The 21,005-nt window shown below is 45.2% G+C and overlaps 1 protein-coding gene and 1 long non-coding RNA gene across 2 annotated transcripts in view; one reads left to right on the top strand and one right to left on the bottom strand.

Moving 5' to 3' along the window:
- LOC150014986 (uncharacterized) overlaps positions 1-18,053 on the bottom strand; it is a 38,417-nt gene extending 20,364 nt beyond the window's left edge. Inside the window, exons 1-3 of the long non-coding RNA XR_016509706.1 lie at positions 17,160-18,053; positions 9,893-9,928; positions 9,605-9,678 (exon numbers count right to left, since the gene is read on the bottom strand). This is a non-coding gene — a long non-coding RNA (uncharacterized LOC150014986). The remainder of the gene's footprint in view (positions 1-9,604; positions 9,679-9,892; positions 9,929-17,159) is intronic.
- An 8-nt stretch (positions 18,054-18,061) lies between these two features.
- On the top strand, positions 18,062-19,378 carry JUN (Jun proto-oncogene, AP-1 transcription factor subunit). The gene has a single exon (XM_090269542.1). The coding sequence runs from the start codon at positions 18,277-18,279 to the stop codon at positions 19,282-19,284; it is 1,008 nt and encodes a 335-aa protein (XP_090125668.1). The 5' UTR covers positions 18,062-18,276; the 3' UTR covers positions 19,285-19,378.
- The last annotated feature ends 1,627 nt before the right edge of the window (positions 19,379-21,005 follow it).

Raw genomic sequence — 21,005 nt, 5'->3', positions numbered from 1 at the left:
GAGTGGCTTTAGGGAAACTACTAGAGTTTGGGACTCGAATGATATTGATTCCTTAGGGGGGAGGAGAGGAAGTACTCTTTGATTTAATGAATTAAGATAATGTTATAAATAATTACCGTAAGTGTTATCAGCAATACTACCGCTTACATAAAACGAAGTGCCACAGCAATCTGGCAGCTGGTAGTAAAAGCATGAGACCTGCCTATAACTTAGAATCTAGAAATGCCATCTTAAGTATTTACACCCTCACAAAAGATGGCAAATAATCCAAAGGTCGTAATGTGTACAAGTATGTATGTGTATGGTGAGGTTCTTGATAAGCATTAAGAACTCACTAATTTGGCCAACAGTCGCTGAGTGCCTACTGGTAGCTGGGATAAAGACATTGCGTATGGGGAGTTATATACATGTACACACACACACACAGTTAGTATTCATTGAAGGCTCTGAAAAGGTCTGTAAAGTGGATCAAAAGGAAGGTATCAACAGGGAAACCGCTAAACAAAACTAAAGCATAATTCCTGAGACTGACTGACAAGGGAGAAAACTATGTGGGTTCTTGGAAACGTGCATACGAAGTGGTGTTTAATGAAAAGAAAAAAAGAAAAAGGATCACAGGACTCAGAATGTTGGAGCTAAAAGGACCTGGGAGAACATCCAGTTCAGCACTGCTCAACCCTTTCCACAGAGACCTTGCGGCAAGTGAGGTTCACATAGCCTAACAATCTAGACAGAAAAATTAAGCTCTGGGTAATAATAAAATTCACAGATGCTAGCTTGTTGCTCCATTATTTCTCTCTCACTTGAGAAAGCTTTTCAGTATACCAGGAAGTGAAGCTGAAACTATTAAAAGAATAACCTTGAATCCACTCTAATTTATTTAATAAAATGGGGATTGAGAGTCAACACTGCAGTTGAAAGTCAGCAATCTGGCCCAAGCCCCATGCTATTGGTGGAGAAGCTGAGGCCCCAAGTGACCTTTCTTTCTCATGCTAGCACATACTTCTTGCTCGGTTGGTATTCGTTGAGTGAGTATCCGTGAATGACTAGGCAAATGAGATGACACGACTGACATCACCCAAAGTATAAGTGGTGGATAACATATACTGATTAAAACTTAGGGACTGGGAGTGCATTTAGACCATGGTACCTAGAAATGAATATTCATTATGTTACCATTCTATAATTTGCTCAAGTGTAACGTGAGATGTAAAACAACGGCCCAGCAGATGCAGTGGTGCAGAGGGAGTCACAGTGATAGCCTGAAAAGACATGGGGTTCCAGAATCCTCAGGATATGGATAATACCAGTGTCTAGTCTCCAGTGCTCAAAAGCCACAACTGAGGGCTCCCCATAAAGTGACACATTAACTATCTGGGAACAAAGGACCTTTTAACAAAATTAGCGGAGTGCAGAGCCCATAGAGGAATCCTGATCATTGGTGATGGCTCTTTCTTGCCTTTTCTCTGACTGGAATGTGCCTCCTGCACCACTCTCCTCAGTATTAGCATTTATATCCTTTATATATTAGCCCCTCTTCAGAAAGGCCCTTTCTGATCATCCTCTTTTAAGAAGGTCCCCACTGACCTGGCTGATGTGGCTCAATGGATTGAGCGTCAGCCTGCAAACCAAGAGTTGCTGGTTCAATTCCCAGTCAGGGCACATGACTAGGTTGCACGTCAGGTCCCCAGTTGGGGGCGCGAGTGAGAGGCAACCACACAGTGATGTTTCTCTCCCTCTCTTTCTCCTTTCCCCTCTCTCTAAAAATAAATAAATAAATAAATAAATAAATTATTTTTTTAAAAAAAAGAAGAAGGTCCCCACTGGTATTCTTCAAAAAGAGAAGGGTATAGACCTCCTAGGTCTGAAGGCTCAATTGTCCTCCAGCTTCCCATCAGATAATACTTAGTATTCAACTAGCAACACCAGAGGAAGAACATAGTTCCCACCCAGTTCTTTTCACTCACAACATTTATTGCATATTGCGATTTTATATAATTTATTTATTATCTATATACAGTAACCATAATACTAGTAACTACAATTAATATTTATTGGACACCTACTGGGTCAAGTAGTATTTCTAAGTACTTTACATCTCAATTAATTTCATATTCACAGCAACCAGCTGAAATAGGTTCTGAGTCTCATTTTACAGATGAGGAAATGGAGATTTAGAGAGGAATTTGGCCAACTTCATATATAAGTAAAGAACAGAGCCAGAGATCAGACCCAAGTGATTTGGCTCCAGAGGTTAAGTGCTCAATCTCCAGGCAATACGGAAGCACTATGAGGTCAGATGTCATGTCTTTTTTGCCCACCACTTCACCCCCAAGACCTTGTATCACTAGTGCCTGGCATGAAACAGGGGCTCAATAAATATTTGTTAGAAGGAAGGTGGGGAGTGAGGGAGACAAGGAGGGAATGGAGGGGCTGAGAAAGTACTACTAGCCCCATCATGAACTTCTTATGGGTAAGGTAAGGCTGGAACCCAATGAGGAGTCCCCATCTCCTTTAGAAGCAACAGAGATGCTGGAGATAGAGCTGAAAGAGATACTGTTCCTGTCCTGGGAAAGTGGCTTTATCCTCATCTCAAGGTGGTCCAGTGGTTCTTATGTCCTCAGATGAGACCTGGAACCCCTTCAGGGATCTTCCCTGCCTACAAAAGGAGGTTCAACTGTACTACAACCATTCAGCTCCAGGGCCCTTGTGGAACCCTCAGAGTAGGTCAGTGAATATGACAGAGCCCTCACTCGAGGAGCTCACAGGCTAGTGAGGAAGAGGAATCCTGCATCCAGGGAGAGGAAAGGAAGTAGACCAGTCAGACTAGGAAGGGAAAGAAAGAAGGCACAGGGGGATTCACATCTCTGAATGAACTCTACCTCTGGGAGCCTCTGCTTGGTCTGCTTGTGAAGCCTCCAAACCCTACCCCCTCATCTGCATAGCTGGACTGTTTTGCTGTAATACATGACACTGTGATACATGTTACTGTAAGACAAGGTAAGACTAGTAACTAGAAGCACGAGAACAATATAACATGTAAGTGGTTTTATTTCATACTGATTTCTCCCAGGATGTTAACATTTTGTCCCACCAAGGAGCAGCAACTGAGCAGAAACTATACTAGCATAGTAGAGTGATTGACACAGAGGCATATGGTACTGGGGCTGTTGGACAAGATGACCTTTTACCCTTCTCCTCTTGCTGGGCTGTTCACCTCCTTGCCCTGTTCTAAAAGAGCTTATTGCAGGCCAAGATCAGCCCCGACCTGCGTTTTGCCCAAGGCCACTATGCCTGACCCATAAAGTAATCTGAGATGGATGTTAATTATACTGGGCTTGGAGATTCCCAGGGGAAGCCAAACTATGAATCTAGACTCACTGCTGCTAGTGCCAGGCCTGGGGCCAATTAGCAAGAGACTGGGGGCTCACTGAGGCTGGCTGTTGCTTGTTTGAGAGGATTTAGGAAGTTGTGAGGCATGAGCCAAGACCAGCCATTCATATGAAAAAGTAGTTTGGGTGGCCCATCAGTTGGGTGGGATGGAGTCTCAGGGGATCTCCAGGGTGAGGCAAACAGTGTTAGCCATTTTGATGGAGTTTCAGATATGGCATCAGCCTGCTGGCTCTGTGGCTCTGTCAGGGGTGGGTTCAGAAAAAGAACAATGGCCTCTGCCCAGCTTTCTGTCTGGAAGAAAGCTGTTCCCCATCTCCTGTCTTGGTGGGAGACACTTCAGTTCCTCCCTGTATTACACTGGTGCCTTTCAAGCTGCTACCCTGGTGCTGGAGCTCAGGGGAGTGAATCTGAGTAAGTCCATATGTGGGTTCTTTAAGAGGAACTGCTTGGGATTCCAGAAGTTTCTTCCACTGACTCAGCCCTTGTTGGTTTTTGTAGCCAGAAGTTATGGGCACTTATCTTCCTGGCACTGGAACTCTGGGCTGGGGAGCCTGGTGTGGGGCTGGACTTCTCACTCCTGAGATTTCTCTCCTGATATTTTATCCACCACGTGTGGATTGGGACCAGCCCATTCCATGTCTCCACCCCTCCTATCAGTCTGGCTTGATGTGGTTTCTTTAATTCCATAATTGTCAGACTTCCATTCAACTCAGTTTCTGATGGTTCTGAGTGATGGTTGTTCTATATTTTATTTGTACCAGTAGTCCCTCTCTATATCACGGTTCACTTATCGCGGCCTCACTGTATCACAGGATTTTTTAAAATATTACATTTAATTATTTATCACGGATTTTTCGCTATATCACGAGATTTTGCAGTACTGTATATGTATGTTGTTAAAGTTACGTAGGTTTAAGAGTGTAGAATAAATGTAAGGTTCCTATCTTGCGGGTGGGGGGTGGTCTAGAATGTAATACCCATGATAAGTGAGGGAATACTGTAATTTGGTGTGGTTATGCAAGGAGATGAGCCATGTTTGCTATGTTGCCTTTTTGACCAGAAGTCCGAACATGACTCTTAATCCTCACAAATAAATTCCTTAATAAAATATTTTCTTTTTGTAAATGGATTCCCATGAGCTATATCAGCATATATTGTCTAAGTTACCAAAAACAGAAAGGAAATTAAAGCAGGTGTGGTCCCCTGGCCAGTGTTTAAGGAATTTAAAACACAACTCTCTATTTCTGCATCTGTGCCGTTTGATGTCTCTTTGCAGGACTCAGATGTAGTTGGTCTGAAAAGTGCTTGGGTTCTCTTAAAACAGAGGAAGTGGTAGATGGAGACTTAATACATTTTTAAAGAGTATTGGAAGTTCAAAAGCCTAGTGAAAATTCCCAAATGATCTATATGCTCGATATTTGTGTTATGCAGAGAAACAAAGTAAAAGGCCCTTAGCCCACTCGAGACAACTGGTTTCCATCCCTTCCCTGGTCAATAGTTTACTATATAACTCAGGTAAGTGACAGCAGGGAGGAGCACACTGTCCCTGTTGGATTAATGAAGAAATTTTTATTCCTATAACCATTCTCCAGTGATGGGAGACACACCCAATGAAGAATGACTGTAATGGCCAAAAGTAGCTATCATGTAACTTAGGAGACACGCGCCCACCACAGGCACCAAAATCCTTCTGGGTCTGCGAGTCTGGGATTTCATGGTTTAAGTTCTCGGACTGCAGATGGCCACACAAGTAGCAGTGATGTATACAGAGAATGATTAAACAGTCTTTAGATTATGCTTAGAATGTCACACCGCAGGCAGCATAAGCCAAGTTACTATAAACTCCTACCTAAGTACTCTGGTTAATTAAATGCCCATGTTAATATCACTGTACTCATTATAATTGTAGATACAGAGTTTGTATTTTTAAGAAATGCATAATGAGATTTTGGAATATATTGAACATAATTTAAACTATCCCTGGTAAATATTTTCATTTTCTCACTTTATTGTTAACTGAGAAACAATGAATGCTTATTGCAGTAGATTACTATTCAGAAAATATTCCCTTCCTCCTTCCACAACCCCCATAACTTCCCAGTTCACTGATATTGGACTTGGCCATGTGACTGGCTTCAGCTAATAGAATGTGGGCAAAAATGACAACATACCAGTTCAAAAGCTAGGCCTTAAAAAGCCTCAAGACTTTCCCTTTGCCACAACCTTTGCTACAAGAACATATCCCTGGTAGATTCTGCCTCTCTATGATGGGTTCTATTATAGAACAGGACACATGAAGCAGACCTGAATTTAACCCTCAGCCCTATTTCTTCAGGTTGTGCATGAACACAAGCCACACTGCACTAAAGTCACCAGTTTCAGGAAAAGTCATCATCACTGCTTAGAAAAATTGCAGGGGAAGATGCAAAGCAGGGGAAAGAAGACTGAAATGGGGCCTTAGGAAGACTATGCCACCTCAGCTGACCTGTAGACTGATAAGCAGGAAATAAAATACTTAACACTCCATAGAACTCAGATTTTGTGGTGGTTTCTTTTACAACAAAAGCTGATTGATCCAACTATTGTATAAGCAAAAATTTACAGAAATCATATATTTTTAAAAGCGAATAAAATCTTTCTAATCACATTCCCAAGTAAGGTAGCTGATAATGACCATTTGATATGTAACTTTCTTCTCCTCTCTCTGGGTTTTCTAAGATTTAAATGATCAAATGCATATAATAAGCACTTAGCACAGTGATAGGCATATGAGGTAAGCACTCATTAAACATCAGCTGTTTTTATTAATATTCTAATGGGTTTTTAATTTATGCAAAAATGAAACCATGCTACAAGCATTACAGCTTGCTTTCTTGTATAAAACTGTGTCATGGGCATTTCTCTAGTTCAACTCATCTTCTTAAGGGCAATTAATTCATCTTTTTAAATGGCTACATGATATTCCATGATTTAAATATACTATAATGTATTTTACCTATTTTCATTTTGTAGAAAAGGAAACTAAGATTCAAAATGTTGAGAAGGTGTTTGTCAAAAGTTTTGCTGCCCTGTGACACACTTGGGCAATCAAAGGTAAGTGGAAGTGACATGTGGGCAAAGCTTTAAGACCTATCCCATGGGGTCACCTCTCTCTCTCACCCAGGACACACCAGCAATATCTCAGACAGGGGCTGCTCCTTCAGCCTGGGTCTCTCAGAGTAAAGAGCTAAGCTAAATCATGATGCAAACATAACATACACATGAAATAAACTCCTGTTGTTTTAAGCCTCTGAGGTTTGAGGGGAAGTTTGTTGCCATAGCATAATTTAGAGAATGCTGATACAGTGTTTCAAGTCTTTCAAGTGTTTGAGTGTTCACTGCAAATGTTCATTATCAATGGTTTGGCCAAGCAGCAACATGCTAGTCAATCAAGATGTGCGTTGACAAATTAATGGGAAACAATCTCCTTCCCTAACTACATTTTTCAGAATTATCAGTAGCCCTCTCCCCTACTGCAAAATCACTAGGGAAAGGACATGATACCATCAACAAAAAGACAACTCTAATGGCATAATTCAGTAGGTTGAGGACCATCCTTTGTATGTGAGAAGCCTCTTAGGTAGGTCAGGATCATGAGAACATTGACCCAATTTCCCCAGGTTGCAAACTACATACACATGAACACTCAACACCGCACTAATATCACTAGTTCCAAGAAAAGCCATCATCACTGCTTAGGAAACTGCAAGGAAGGCAGGCACGATGGGGAAAAAGTAGACTGAATGGGACCTCACCAACTCTGAACCTCCGTTTACTTAGAAGATGGCTGTGAGGATCCTGAGAGGCAACAGGTATAGTCACAACTAAGAAAAAACATTTATTTTGATTTTTTAAGTGAAAACATGTTTATTGTAGAAAGTTCTAAAACAGAAGCATGAAGAGGAAATTGGAAACTACTCAAATATCACAATGTTGACATCTTGATGGTTAATTGGCCACATCCTCCTAGGTAAATGCATACATATAGTATAGTACAAGGTCTTCTCTATGCATTTATTAAGTATATGAGGCCTGTTGTATACATTTATTAAATATGTGGACACATATATTACAGGGAGCTTCTCTCGTGCTCATCCTCACCATCCTTCCTCTCCATCTTACCTTTTGGTCCTTCCAAATACGCCCCACATTCATGCCACATATTCAGACCTTTGTACATGCCCCCCTTCTTGCTAGAACACTCTTTCTCCACTGTTTCCTCTTCTTCTGGCTACTCCTACTCATCTTTAAAGTCTCGATTTACTCATCGTCTCCTTAGAGGATAATTCTCTGACCACTACCCTTGTCAGATGTCCCTTCTCTGTGTACCCAGAGCATCCTGTCCTGCCTTCTCACATAGCATTATCATACTTGACTAATCTTGCCTCTTTATTTTCCTTGCTATACCTCAACATATGGGCAGGCACTGTAGCTTTCGTTCACCAATGTTCACCAGTGGCTGGCCCATAGTAAATGCTCAAACATGGCTGAGTAAATTAATAACATATTTAACAATATATGCTATCTATATTTCTTCAGACATCCCCAAAGCACCTGGCACTTCTCAGTAAATATGAAAGATTTAATATAGAAGGGATGTAAGACATGGCAACATGTCTCATGAAGCTTATGGATTTTAGATCGAAAGAAAACATTACCAACAGAAAGCATCAGTGTGTGATTAAGTGCTATGTCCTTTACTTCTGCCTCCTCCACTAATTCTCTTCAAACACAAAAGAGGAGAATAAAACTCCCTAACTTCAGTTTCACACTTATTCTCTCATTGAGGGTTTCCTGCAGCACCAGCTGGAATAAAGAGATACTAGCAACTGTAACATATATACTCCAAAATCTCAATGGTTCAACTCAGTGTAGTTGATTTCTCATTGAAGCAAAACCCAATGAGAATATTCCTGTCAGTGAACAATCTTCCACATGGTCATTCAAAGACCTAGGCTCCTTCCATTTGTGCCTCTGCCCTTCTCTATGTCCCTTACTTTTAACCAGGAGATTGTGAAAGATGGTTTTATGAGCCAAGCCTACACGTAGCACACGTTACATTCACCCCCTTTGCATTGGCTAAAACTTAGCCAAATATGGCCACACCTAGTTACAAAGGATGCCAGAGAACATAATTTAGCTGTATGCACAGAAGGAAAAAGAAAAAAGAGTTTGCTAAACACTTTATAGTTTTTCTATGGCAAAAGGTAAGTGAGTATCTAGTTTTAAGTGATCCCAAGTGCAGGTAATTTTGATTTATGGATACTGAAAATACTTGCTGTTTTGATAGAAGAATGTCCATCTAACTAACACTGGACCTGAGAGTAAAAGAAGGGTCAGTTCCAGAATTGAGAAACCAATAATGTTGATGACCACTCCCAGGGAAATTCTAAAACAGAATATTTAAAGATGGCTCTTATAAACTTTGAAAATAAAGTGGTGATTATTACAAGTTACTATGGGCTCACTAGGAATCATCGTAACTAACCAAGCCTAGTGCCCAGCACATCATAGACAATAAATATGTATTGAATGATGAACTTCAATTCTACTTTTAAGGCAACTATCCCATTTATTTAAAAAAACAAACTGTAACTTCAGAAAGTTCCAGAAATATAGCAATTTTTCCCTCTAACTTCTAACCATTACCCTCACTCTGACCTCAAAACCTACAGAATAAGTGAACTCCCCCATGTGACAGTTGCACAACTATTTGGAGATTTCAACATATGCTCCCTTAGTCTTTTATTTTTCCCTCTGGGTAAATATTCCCAGTTACTTCATTTCTTCTCCATGGGACATAGTTTCAGGCTTCCCACCACTTGGCCCATCTCCTCTGAGATCTCTGGAATTGGTCAAAATGGCTTTCCACAGTTTCATGTCCACAATGTTCCCAACACAGTCCAACCATCAGCCTTCACTAGAAGTAGCACGCCCCAGCTCTGAGTACTTAAGTAGCGAAGATGCTGCCAAAGCAATTCCTGAATTGGGGAAAGGGCAGGACTTGGAAGATGACTAAGGACCCTTGCCACATTATGATCCCATGTAAGTTTTGTGAAAGCTCTGACCACTGAAAAGACTTCACCATGAGAGTGATGATGTGTATAATTCCACACTCCTCCTTAACAAAAATCTAGTCCAAGCATACTCTCTAACAACTCAATGTACTTACATGTATTTCAGTTTTCTTCATTTCTTCCTCTTTACTCCAATTGAAATGTAGATGCATATATCCAAGCTGACAACCTGAAAAAAGGAGAGGGGATGAAGAGGAAAATGGACCATTCCAAAACTGGAAACCAATCTCAAACTGATGAACACTAATTTTATTGACAGTTAATCCAAGAGAAGGACTTCCAAAGGAGCTCTAATGTACAAGAAAGATTTATTAAACACTGTATACCAAACATTGTACTAAATTCTGTGGGTACAGTGAAGACAGAAGATATGCTTATCCTACCTTCTTGATGCTTGGCCTCTGGTGGGCAAGTCTGATCTAAAAAAATAATAATAGTAACAACAACATGAAGAAATATGGAATAACAAATTAAGGTAAACTCTTTCGTGATGAGGAAATCTCCATTTTCATGGTTTTGGGTTTCTATGAAGGGACATTTGCTAGAGTACCCCTCTCGTCCCCTTTCTTCACCCCTTGTTTACTCCCCATGGGAAAAGGAGTGAATTAGCTGACTGCTGAGTTCAGAAGAAAGACCCAGCATGCCCATCCCAGCCACTTGCTCTCTTGTCAGAAACAATTTGTCCACAGGATGTACACACTCATGCAGATGTACGCAACTGCCCTCCTTTGCCAGGGACTGGTAGGCAAGTTTAATTCAGGGTGAAACATTAGTAAATCCACTGTGGCCTCATGTCTGCCATGCCCTCCAATCTATCCTGTATCAGCTATCAAGCTGACATTGCAATTTCCATTCATCTGCTTCCTGTATCTAACTTTCAGCTGGTCCTGGGGGGCGGGGGGGAGGAAAGGGGCGAGATGGTATTTATCACCCTCCTGAAATCCCAATGCTATAAAGAAAAACCACAGGGACTTATAAGAAAGTATAAGAGGGGAATCTGATTTAGATGGGGGGAAGGTGTGGTACAAAAACAAAAAAGGTCTGTTTAATTGTCACTTAAGCTAACACCCAAAGAAATAAAAACTGACCAAGGGACATGGAAGAAGGAGGAGGTTCTTAGGCAAGAAATAGTTTGTCTTGTTTGCAGAACTGAAGAAGTCCAATGTAGGAGTCATTAGGGCTGGTCACCAAATACTTCCAGCTCTCTGCCTTCCAGGCAAATAGGATGGCACTTCCTGGTCTCCTTGTGGCTGGGTGGGGCCTTGAGACTACTTTTAGGCAGTGAATCCAGAGAAGTGACACATGACATTCTGTGGCAAAGGTACTTAACTGCACCTGGCTAAGACCCTTCAAAGCTCTCATCCCCTCTATGTCAATTGTTATCTGTAGTGTTCCTGAAAGAGGGTGGTCCACCAGGCTGTGTCCCAGAGAAAGACAATGTAATCAGAGCCCCTACCAATCCTTATTGAACATGGGCAAAGGGCAAGAAATAAAACTTTTCTGTCCTGAATCACTGAGCTTTGGGATTGTTTTTACTGTAGTATAAACTAGGCTATCCTGACTGATACATCCATAGCCAGTGTGGCTGCAGAATAGTAAGTGAGGGGAGAAGTATTAGCTATTCCAAGCTGGTGAGGTAGCATAGCCCAGATCACGTGAGATCTTATAGGCAAGGTAAAGAATTTGTGTTTTATCCAAATCCAAAAGGATGGCTTAAGGAGGTTTCAGCAGGTGAGTTTGAAATGTTTCAACTTTTATGTATTAAAACAAGGTACTGTTGCTATTTGCCTATTAAAACACCCCCCCCTTAATTCCACTACAGAAATGGCTATTTAAAAAAAAAATTCATCATGAAGCATTTGTTGAGCACCTTCTGTCCTTCCATGTGCCATGCATTGCATTAAGCACAAGAAATACCAAAATGAGTAAGACAGAGTTCCTGGACTTGGAGTCAGGAATGTAAGAAGACATTTACAAGAACATATGATATACATTCTCTGCTTCAGGTATGTACCCAATTTGGTGAGAGCCAAAGAAAATTATAACCATTTGAGGGAAGGGTAGGAGATGTGGTAATAGAAAGCTTCAGAGGAAGAAATTATTTGAGCTGGGTGTTGAAGGGTGAGTAGGAGTTTGCCAGGTAGCATTTTGATTAGGGATAAAAGTAAAGACAGGAAAATGTTAGAGGAATGGCAAATGTTTAGAGTAGCTGAGACTCATAGGAATGGGGGGAATGTGTATTGCAGGGTGTGGCAGACTGTACTACTATCTGCAAATACTTGCAGCTCCTCCCCACTGACATCAGGTTTGGCCATGTGAACTGTTCTCAGCAGAAGCCTTAAGTACCATGCTCTTTCCTCTCTGTCATGACAATCAGCAATGTTTCAGAAAGGGTCCAAGAGCAAAGATGAAGTGTGTGAAGCAGAGACACAGCCAACCCATAATGGGTGTGCAGTACGAATAATTCTGTGGTCGTCATCCAGTAAGATTCTTGGATTGCTATCACAGCATAACCTTGCCTATACAGAGGCAAGTGTTTCCAGCTCTTGACTTCCAGGAACATAGTAGAATTACACTTGCCTGAACCCTGTAAGACATGGTCATGTGACTAGTTTTTGGCCAATAATATATAAACATAAGTAATGTGTCTTATTTCGGGGAGGAAGCTTTTAAAGACAATGTGGATTCACCATGCTTTCTTCCCCCCACTGAAGTAATTGACATGATTGCGGAAGCATATATGAAGATGAAATCTTCTTCAGACTTGGTTTCTGAGTGAGTACATTGAGCAGAGCCCCTTTGATTTTGAACCTATAGTATGAGCAAGAAATAAAAGTTTGTTAACCACTAATATTTTAGCTCAGTGGATTGAGCGTCGGCCTGCGAGCTAAGTGTCGCTGGTTCGATCTTCCAGTCAGGGTACATCAGAGAAGGAAAACTCTGACACCAAAAAACCTCCGCTGCCTTGCGGCATACCTCTTCTGGGGAAAGGCTAAGGGAGTAAACCCCGACAGAAAATCCGGAGCCGGAGTCCCTAAGGCGGTTTGACGTTGTAGTCAACACCGGCAACTCCTGCGGCGCACCTGAAGCCAAGCTGTATCGACTCCGTCTTTCCCTTGGACCCTTCAGCTGCGAAGAGAGGGGGGGTCTGCTGCATGGGCAACAGCAGACCCTCCATATCACCCTGCCCAGGCTCTGTAGCTTCAGCTCCACTGGAGAGGACACTCCAGCGTCATCGCAAGATGTCGATTCAACACGGGAGGAGACAGATGCCGTGTCACTCCCGAGTCGGACTGCACAGCCATTCTCGGTGGTGCAGATAGACACTTAAGAAGCTACACCATCGTCTCTCGAGACGGACGGCTGCCGACGACGACGACGACGACGACGTTATGGTGGCAAATCTAGCCTGTCCTAACTGATATAAAAACTGGCACCTAGAAAAGGGGTAATGTGATAACAACAATAAAATTAAACATCTGTTTAGGGAACAGTGATTAAGAACCCTGTTATCAGAAGCTAAAAGGACAATGGTCTATTTGGTGAATATATGTGTCACCTGTGATAATTTAGAAGGCATATCACGAAACTAATGAACCTAATGAGACTGTAAAACAAAATGTTAGTAGCACGTGTTGGTGGCTGTTGAACGCATTTGGAAACTTATTACAAAAACAAACAAAAAAAAAGAAATGAGTTCAGAGAAGACTTGGCCAGTTTGCAGGGATAAAAGAGAAGGGACAATCTAGAAAATCAGAGATTTGTAGGGTTATTAAAGGCTACTGTTGCTCAATCTTAACTAGTAAAATAATACAGTTAAGAAATGTTTTCAGCAAGAAAAAGTCCAGGTAAAATCAGCCTTGAAGTATGGATCAAGTCAAGGGTATGGCCTTAAGCGTATTGTTAAGACCTCTGTATAAATGAAGGTGTTACCCAGCATACGCTTTCAATTGAACAAACTGGCTCTGGAAAAGGGAGGAAAAATGTGACTCTCATACCATAGCCCAGCATGTCAAAAGCACTGAAAACCAAGTTGGGGTTCAGGGAGGGAGGGCAGAAGAATAAATGAGAGACAGAAAGATCAACAGGCATGAGGGCAAGAAAGCAAAGAACTATTGCAGACCACAGAACTCTTTCAAGAGTAGGCTGTGGCAGTTGGGAATGGAATGGCTGGAATCAAATCAATAAGCAGCCTACATTTATGTGGGAGTTCTACTGCCAAAAGAACATCACCCTGAACTAGAGGAGACTATTGGAGACTTAATATCACTCTGTAGCCTCCCCCCTACCCAATTTTTAAAAGCTTATTTAAAAACATATTTCCCAAAAAACAAAAACATATTTCTCTATGACTGCTTTAGATATAGAAGAGGAAGTCTCTCTCATAGGCAAAGCCAGGGGTCATGGAAAACAATGGGTGGGGCAGCTATACTCGGGGAGCAGAATCAGGGTCTAATTGGGGTGTTGAATAGGGGGTCCTTGACATGTCTGTGCAGTGAACTAGTGTCTACTGTGGTCTCCCATTCCTTCACTTTCCAAACAGTGTGTCCATTGTAGTTATCCTGTCTCTGTCCTGACATCTTGCCTTTAGATGAAGAGTCACATCTGGCACTGATATAGAGTCTACTATGCGTCACCCAGAACCTGGAAAGTGAGCTTGACATACTGTGACTAGATGGGTCTTTACTATTGTCCCCCTTGAGAAAAGAATCAGGGAATTCTGCCTATGGGAGGACAGTAAGCCAAACATTGGGTGGACAGAAAGGGACACTATTAAAATCATTAACGTTGTTTCACAAATCTTCCTGGCTCTCCCCACTCAAGACAATTGGCAGGATTACAGAGATTCAAAGTTAGATATGGTCACATGACTTGCTTTGGCCAATGATACATGAGCAGAGTGCAGTGTGTCACTTCCAGGTGGATGCTCTGAGAGCCAGTGAATAATTTCGTGCCTTCCCTCTGCTGCACCCTGCCCCCACCTCCCAGGCAAGACCATAATAAGAAGCATGCTTTAAGATGAAATTTTCTTTAACTGGAATCCTCAGGTGACCACAGTGAATGGAACTCCCCTGCAGAGCCACAGTGAGCACACAGCATCAGGAAGAAATAAACTTCCCTGAGGTAAGGCACTGAGTTGCTGGAATTATTCCTTAGGGCAGCATAGCCCAGCCTTTCCTAACTGATACTGGGAGTGAGAGATGAGGCCTGAGAGCAGGAGCTAGACTGTGAAAGGCCCCTTCTCCTAGGCAAAGGTGTCTGAACTCCCTCCTGGTGGTAAGGGGAAGCCAATGAAGGCTTCCAAGCAGAGGCGTTAACATAAACAGATCTGCTATTTTTTTCGATGAAATATGCTATTTCTCAACATAAGGAGAAAATCAGCCTACTAAACCACATAAGGCAGCAAGGAACACACAGAACCCTTAAGCAAAAGATATATATTTATACAAAGTCCTATGTCTTGAATTTTCTAAATACAGGAGCTCTGAGAGAAGTTATTGCAGATCAAGCAAGACAAATTTCTTCTCTCCCTAAAGCTCTATCTCCTCTGCAGGCAATGTGACAAGAAAGTCCCCCAGAGCAGATAAGATATAAGAGAAGATACAAGATATCCAACCTCCCTGGGCCTAGTTCCCTCACATGTTAAATCCACCTAACAATATACACAGCTCTAGATGGTTGTGGAAGAAAGCACATATTTAAATTGCTCTGGCAAAGGCCTGGCTGATAGTAGACAGTTAATACATGAAATTTATTTTTATCACTCTCATCATAAATATTAAGAACACCAGCTCCCTGATTAAAAAGAAAGTGATTCCGGGAAACAGTAGAGCGAATGTTCCCTCCTTGAGGAAAGTAACTGGATCTTCTGTTCACTGTACCCCTACCCCACCCCCAGCAGTACCTGGCTCACAGTAGCCCCTCAGTCTTCCTCTGCTGCAAGACAGAATGAGAGGTGAGTGCCCAAAGCGAGAAAAAGTCAAGATTTCCCTTCCCAGAGCTGCTGTTGGGCTGCTGAATTTCTCTCAAAGCCACAAAGACCTTAAAGCTCTGGGCGCTGAACCTAAAGCTGAGTTCCCCTAAGTTCTGAAGCTGAAAAGCCAGAAGTAGATCCTAGGTATTGTACATAAACTACTACAGGTCCAACTTCAGGCCCCAGTCTTAGGTCTTCTGCCCAGGGAAAGAGCTGACTTTGGACTCTTTCTTTCCTCCTTCACCCTCCTCTCCTCACCGCTCATCACAGGTGTCGGTACACCTGCTCCTACCAAGTCACATTCATACCCTGCATTCCATCGAGGGTCTGGGAAACTCAGGGAAGGGGGTTGTTTGGCGACCACTTCCTAACCCTGAAGGCGATGATACTACACTAACTTGGCCCACTGATGTGGTTCTCCGCCCCCCCCCCCCTTGCAGATGAAGGACCTGAGCTCAAAGAAGCTCAGCGATTTGCTCACTTCAACCGTGGAAGCGTTGACCACGACAGAACCCACGATTCCCGACTTCAGTATCCTTGCCACCATACACTGCTGTCGCTAAGGGGTGCGGGATGGGGGAGGATAGAATAACCACCCTAGGAAGAGGAACCACTTCTATGAGTCTAGCGCTTCCTAGAGGCTACACAGGATATGGGCCCGGCACCCGGCCAGAAGCGAAGAGATTTTCAATTCTTCTTCATCCGACTCCTTGCTGCGTGACTTTTTGCGAGGGTCGGCCGCTCTCAGACTTGTTTTCCCGGAAGCAAATAATGGCAGGAGGAGTGTGTGTGTGTGTTCGTTCGCGTGATGTGTGGTGTGCGGGTTATGCGGAGCGGGGAGTAGACGACCACCGGGGTTCTCCAAATTTCGGATTCTCTAAACACTGGTTCTCAACTGAACGCTGAGTAGCCTCCTAATTCCAACCCCTATTTAAAGGAGGAAAAAAAGAAAACCGAGACACAGCTGTGACCCCACACCCTTTCTCCCGTGGTCCGGCAGATGAAGTGGGGGTGCGGCGGGAACTTAGCTGAGCGCCCAGTTTCGAGCAAGGCAAATCACTCCGCTTCCAGGGCGCAGCCGGACAGCGGGACAGACGGTCGCTCAGGAACTTGACCAGGAAAGAAACTTCCTAGTGTCCTCAACGTGAGGGACCGACTCTCACGAAACCGCCCCTATACTTAAACCCACTTTCATTCGCCCCCGCGGGGACCTTAACAGAGCCACCTTAAGGGCGGCGTCCCGCCCCCCGGAAGTGCGGGGGGGTAAGGACTCGGGCGCTCGACCTCCCCGCCCTGCGCGGCGGCGAAGTGCCCATAGTTGACATCTAGCCCCAACAAAGTGGGGGAAATACCATCCGCTCCGCACCTTCGTCCCCAGACACCTGACAGGGTTCCCCAGCCTCCCGGGTCCCCGCCGCCTCTGCATTCCCGCCCCGAACACCGAACTTCAGCCAGCCTCTGTCAAAAGCTACAAGCGTCCGCGTCCACCCGGCTCGCAGTAGCCACCGTCACTAGACAGTCAAACCCCAAGACGTCAGCCCACAATGCACCGGGCGGGTCGGGAAAGACGCGCCTGGGAGGGGAAGGCGAAGAGTGGGGCGCGCGTCGCGCGGGAGGGGGAAGGGGAGGAGGAGGAGAAAGAAGGGCCCAACTGTAGGAGGGCAGCAGAGCATTACCTCATCCCGTGAGCCTCCGCGGGGCCGAAGAAGACTCTTCCAGGGTGGGGTCTCCATGGCGACGAGCGGACCCGCCCCCTTGAGAGCGACGCGAGCCAATGCGAAAGCCTTGGGGTGACATCATGGGCTATTTTTAGGGGTTGACTGGTAGCTGATAAGTGTTGAGCTCGGGCTGGATAAGGACTCAGAGTTGTACTGAGTGTGGCTGAAGCAGAGAGGCGCGAGTTGAGGTGCGCGGACTCAGGGAGACAGACAGACACAGTCAGGAGGGCAGTGGAGTTCGAACTGCAAATCTTACTCGTTTTCTCAACAACTGCCCAAAACTAACGTCTGTGGCTCCCGAGCTGGTGTTTTGGGGAGAGTCCGAAGAGCCCCTTGTCCAGCCACCCCCAGAAGGAGCGCCCCGCTGCTCGGGCGCTGCTGACAGCGCGGAGAGCGGTGACTGCCGCCGGGAGAAGTCCGGCGAGCAGCAGAAGCGGCAAAGAAGTTTCCTAGCCACGGGGACAGGAGACAAGTAGCCCCTGGGTACCGGAGCGAACTTTTGCAAAGGTGTTCTCCGCCCGAAGCTGCTGCAGCGGCGATAAAGAAAAGCAGCCGGCCGAGAGGAGATCGAGAAGGGACGAGCGCTCAGCTTCGTTTGCACCGGTTCCTGAACTTGGGCGAGCCGCGGCCGCCGGGCGCCCCCTCCCTCTCTCAGCGGAGGAGGGGACAGTCGTCGGAGTCCGGGCGGCGGAGGTCCGCCGCTGGTCGGCCACTGCACGATCGGCGCTGAGTGCCGCCGCCGAGAGAGCCTCTGTCACCGGGAAGCGAGTTCCTGGGCTCCGAGGAGCCGCTGCGCGGAGGAACGCTCAGTGAGTGGCCGCGACTTTTCAAAGCCGGCAGCGCGCGCGAGCGGACAAGAGTGCAGGCGGCGTCTTAACCCTGCGTTCCCTGGAGCGAACTGGTGAGGAGGGCGCAGCGGGGAGGACAGACAGCGGGTGTGCGCGCTCTTAGAGAAACTTTCATTGCCAAAGGCCCGGGGTGGCGCGGGTGTCCCCCGCTTGCCAGCGCGCTGTTGCGGCCCCGAAACTTCTGCGCGCAGCCCAAACTAACCCCACGTGAAGTGACGGACTGTTCTATGACTGCAAAGATGGAAACGACCTTCTACGACGATGCCCTCAACGCCTCGTTCCTCCAGTCCGAGAGCGGCGCCTACGGCTACAGTAATCCCAAGATCCTGAAGCAGAGCATGACCCTGAACCTGGCCGATCCGGTGGGCAGTCTGAAGCCGCACCTCCGGGCCAAGAACTCGGACCTCCTCACCTCTCCCGACGTGGGGTTGCTCAAGCTGGCGTCGCCGGAGCTGGAGCGCCTGATCATTCAGTCCAGCAACGGGCACATCACCACCACGCCTACCCCCACCCAGTTCCTGTGCCCCAAGAACGTGACTGACGAGCAGGAGGGCTTTGCCGAGGGTTTCGTGCGCGCGCTGGCCGAACTGCACAGCCAGAACACGCTGCCCAGCGTCACGTCTGCGGCGCAGCCGGTCAGCGGAGCAGGCATGGTGGCTCCGGCGGTGGCTTCGGTGGCGGGCGGCGGCGGCGGCGGCGGCTTCAGCGCCAGCCTGCACAGCGAGCCGCCGGTCTACGCCAACCTCAGCAACTTCAACCCGGGCGCGCTGAGCAGCGGCGGCGGGGCGCCCTCCTACGGCGCGCCTGGCCTGGCCTTTCCCGCGCAGCCCCAGCAGCCGCAGCAACAGCCGCCCCAGGCGCCGCACCACCTGCCCCAGCAGATCCCCGTGCAGCACCCACGGCTGCAGGCCCTGAAGGAGGAGCCGCAGACGGTTCCCGAAATGCCCGGGGAGACACCGCCTCTGTCCCCCATCGACATGGAGTCCCAGGAGCGGATCAAGGCGGAGAGGAAGCGCATGAGGAACCGCATCGCCGCTTCCAAGTGCCGGAAAAGGAAGCTGGAGAGAATCGCCAGGCTGGAGGAAAAAGTGAAAACCTTGAAAGCGCAGAACTCGGAGCTGGCGTCTACGGCCAACATGCTTAGGGAACAGGTGGCACAGCTTAAACAGAAAGTCATGAACCACGTTAATAGCGGGTGCCAACTCATGCTAACGCAGCAGTTGCAAACGTTTTGAAGAGAGACTGTCGGGGGCTGAGGGGCAACGGAGAAAACAAAAATAACAGAGACAGACTTGAGAACTTGACAAGTTGAGAGAGAGAGAGAGAGAGGGAGAAAAGAGGTGTCCGAGGACTAAAGCCAAGGGTATCCAAGTTGGACTGGGTTGCGTCCTGACGGCGCCCCCAGTGAGCACCAGTGGGAAGGACTTGGCGCGCCCTCCCTTGGCGTGGAGCCAGGGAGCGGCTGCCTGCGGGCTGCCCCGCTTTGCGGACTGGCTGTCCCAGCGCAGACAACGTTAGACTTTTCTTTAATATTGACCAAGAACTGCATGGACCTAACTTTCGATCTCATTCAGTATTAAAGGGGGGAGGGGGAGGGGTTACAAAATGCTATAGAGACTGTAGGTTGCTTCTGTAGTACTCCTTAAGAATACAAAGGGGGAAGGGGTCGGGCAGGGGAGGCGGGAGGGAGGTTTGTGAGAGCGAAGCTGAGGCTACAGATGAACTCCTTCTGGCCTGCCTTCTTTACTGTGTATGTACATATATATTTTTTAATTTGATGAAAGCTGATTACTGTCAATAAACAGCTTCATGCCTTTGTAAGTTATTTCATGTTTGTTTGTTTGGGTGTCCTGCCCAGTGTTGTTTGTAAATAAGAGATTTGGAGCATCTGAGTTTACCATTTGTAATAAAGTATATAATTTTTTTATGTTTTGTTTCTGAAAATTCCAGAAAGGATATTTAAGAAAATAAAATATTGAAAAAGTACCCCTCCCCTAACCTCTTTTCTGCATTATCTCTAGATTACCTGTCTAGGTGGAGGTGAAAGAGTTAAGTGTCAATTAAAGTTACTGTCAGTGCTTCTCACTATCAAGCAGTAAAAACTATTCTCTGCTGGACTTGAGAAATAACTGTAGCTGATGCTCTTATGGAGTCATACTCTTGCTTACAAAGGATAGTGTGGCCTTTCAGGAGGCTGAGGGAAGGGAGGTTGTGGTGAAGAGGGACAGCCCACTGGGAAGCCAAATATTTTAGAGTTTGGATTATATCAAGTGGCATGTACTGTGACCATTTATAATGTTAGTAGAAATTTAACAATAGATGCCTATTCTCAAAGCAGGAATGGTGGCAGATTTTTATAAAAGATGTATCCTTCCAATTTGGAATCTCCACTTTAACAATTCCTAGATTAAAAAGATGGTCTTTGCTTATGAATATTTATAACAGCACTCTTGTCACAATAAACATATTCAAATACCAGTAACAGATCTTGAATCGCTTTCCCTTTACTCCTTTTTTTTTCCCAAGCCCTATATTGAAGGTTGTCTTTCCAGCTGCAGGGGTTAACCATTATTGCCATCTGAAATTACTCAGTACTTAAACAGAATTTAGTAAGAGTCAACACAGAAGTTGCAATTTGGAATGAAACAGTTTCATTAATTCATGTTTCTCTCTGTCTCTGTCTCTCTCTCTCTCTCTCTCTCTCTCTCTCTCTCTCTCTCTCTCTCTCTCTCATAAACACCTCGGCCTAGATAAGTTACCAGTATAGCAGCTTACCGTTTGGATTCTTTTATAATTTATTTCTTAGTTTATTTCTAAAATAACCTGTTTAAGTAATTATTTTAGAGTCAGTCTCAAAAGATGCTAACCTAAATACTATAGAAAACATTCCCAAGAGAAAACACAAACACAATGATTACATGTGTAAATCAAACTTAACTCTGGGGAAATGGCAAAC

This window comes from Furipterus horrens, unplaced genomic scaffold (genome assembly GCF_987537825.1).
Source record: "Furipterus horrens unplaced genomic scaffold, mFurHor1.1.pri manual_scaffold_3, whole genome shotgun sequence".
Taxonomy (NCBI): Eukaryota; Metazoa; Chordata; class Mammalia; order Chiroptera; family Furipteridae; genus Furipterus; species Furipterus horrens.
This window is presented reverse-complemented; position numbering and strand designations above follow the sequence as displayed.